Genomic DNA, 2,500 nt, shown 5'->3' on the forward strand with positions numbered 1-2,500 from the left:
GTAACTCCAAAAACACCAAGACTCTCCCGCTCCTGCTCGCCGAACCTGGAACAGCTGAGCATCTCATGCCGTCCATTTTATCTCCCCCGGGAATTCAGCACAGTCATCATCAAAGCCGTTTATATTCCACCGCAAGCAGATACCAACACAGCACTGTCGGACCTGTATGATGTGTTGTGCGGACTTCAAAACACACATCCTGACGCGACTGTGGTGGTGACTGGGGACTTTAACATGGTGAACCTTAAAAAAAGTTCTTGACAAAGTGGCGTCATACAATCTGCGGAGGGCGGTGAAGGACGCTAAACGGACGTACAGAGACACAGTTACGCTAAAGATGGAGCAACGGGACACCAGACGCTTGTGGCAGGAGCTGTGGACTATTACTAACTACAAGAGCAGCTCCTCCCCAGCCACGAAGGTTGGTCCCTCCCTAGTCAACGAACTGAACTAGTTTTATGCGCGGTTTAAGTTCTGGCAACAACACCGCTAGCTCGCCAGCAAACTGGAGTAACAACGCTGGGGATGAGCGTGCACTCTGTGTCTGAGCATGACGTCAGGAGGGCTCTGGTGCGGGTGAACACCAGGAAAGCTGCGGCCCAAACGGCATATCAGGCTGAGTACTGAAGACCTGTGATAACCAGCTAGCCCCGGTGCTCACTACAATAATCAACATCTCCCTGGCTGAATCAGTGGTCCTGTCCTGCTTCAAGAGGTCCACCGTCATTCCTGTCCCAAAGATCGCCTCTCCTGCCTGCCTGAATGACTACCGTCCAGTGGCCCTCACCTCTGTGGTCATATAGTGTTTCGAGAGGCTGATTAAGGATTATATCGGTGCCTCCCTCCCCCGCACCTTGGACCCGTTGCAGTTCGCGTACCAGCAGAACAGATCCACGGATGACACAGTTTCCCAGGTACTGCACACCACGCTCATGCACCTGGATGGCCAGAAGGGGGCCTATGTGAGATGCTGTTCATCGATTATAGTTCAGTTTTCAACACCTTAGTCCCCACCAGACTGACTGTCAAGCTGCAGGAGCCAGGACTGAACACTCTGCTGTGTGCCTGGATCCTGGACTTCCTTTCAGCGCGGCCCCAGGTGGTTAGGGTGGGGTTAGGGTGGGGAGGCACATGTCCAGCTCCCTCACCCTAGACACAGGATCCCCCCCAGGGCTGCGTCCTCAGCCCCCTACTGTACTCCCTGGCCACACATGACTGTGTGGCCAGGTCCAGCTCCAACACCATCATCAAGTTTGCTGACGACACCGTTGTCGTGGTGGTGGCCGGATCACCGACGGCGATGAGAGGGTCTACTGTGAGGAGGTGACTGACCTGTCACTCTGGTGCCAGGACAACAGCCTACACCTGAACGTCAGCAAAACTAAGGAGCTGATTGTGGACTTTAGGCGTGGACTACAACTGAGGACGCACACGCCGTTGGTAATTAATGGGACTTCTGTTGACAGGGTGAGCAGCTTCAAGTAGCTGGGAGTCCACATCACAGAGCACTTCACATGGACTTCACAAACAGACACACTGGTGAGAAAGGCGAGGCAGCGTCTTTACCACCTCAGGCAGCTGAGGAAATTCCGGGTCTCGGTGAGGATCCTCAAGTACTTCTACTGTGGAGCAGTGGAGAGCATCCTGACAGGCACCATCACTGCCTGCTTTGTACTGTACTGCTCAGGACAGAAGGGCCCTTCAGAGGGTGGTGCCTTCAGCCCAACGTACCACTGGAACTACCCTCCCCTCCCTGCAGGACTTATACACCAGGAGGTGTAGTAGCAGAGCTGCAGCATCATGAAGGATCCTCACCACCACCACAACAGACTGTTCCAGCTGCTGTGGTGGAGCAAGAGCCTCCACAGCCACACAGCGAGAACAGAGACTGAGACGGAGTTTTTACATCAAGACATAAGAACTGTCAATGCTGACCTCACCAGGGGTCCTTACTGAGTTGCACACATAGGCCATTAATTATATTCTATAGTATTCGACTTACTGCATTACGTTTTAGGAATCAGTTAGTTAGTCAAGTAGAATTTTTTAGGTAGCTACTGTGTTCAGTCTAGAACATATTGTGTGTTATCACCGGGTGCGTTGCATTTCACTGCATATATGTATGAAAGTATGTATATGTATGCGACAAATAAACCTCTTGAATCTAATAAGGTTGTAATGAGGTCATAATATTGTTAGAATATGGTAATTACAATGATATAATAAGGGCGTAATAAGGTAATAATATAGTTAGAATAAAGTAATAATAATGAAATAATAAGGTTGTAATAAGGTTAGAATAGGGTAATAATGAGGTTGTAAGGGTGTTAGAATAAGGTAATGAAAATGCTGTAATAAGGTTGTAATTAGCCTGGTACCGATGGTCTGGATGACGGCGTTCTGCACGATGCGCTCCTCGCTCTCCTTGCAGCGCCCCGACGACACGCTGGACGCCGAGTTCCTCCTGGAAGCTTCTCCCAGCTCCAGGTCCACGCTCATC

The 2,500-nt window shown here is 50.8% G+C and overlaps 1 protein-coding gene across 2 annotated transcripts in view; it reads right to left on the bottom strand.

Annotated features, from left to right (window-relative positions):
• The window catches only part of efr3a (EFR3 homolog A), a 76,205-nt gene that overhangs the window by 24,920 nt on the left and 48,785 nt on the right, over positions 1–2,500 (bottom strand). For both annotated transcript variants that reach the window (XM_080011303.1, XM_080011302.1), the window contains exon 10: positions 2,379–2,500. This exon is cut by the window's right edge and continues 46 nt beyond it. In XM_080011303.1, the coding sequence (XP_079867429.1) occupies positions 2,379–2,500 (122 nt within the window). The remainder of the gene's footprint in view (positions 1–2,378) is intronic.

This window comes from Zeus faber (genome assembly GCF_960531495.2).
Source record: "Zeus faber genome assembly, chromosome: 12".
Lineage (NCBI taxonomy): Eukaryota > Metazoa > Chordata > Actinopteri > Zeiformes > Zeidae > Zeus > Zeus faber.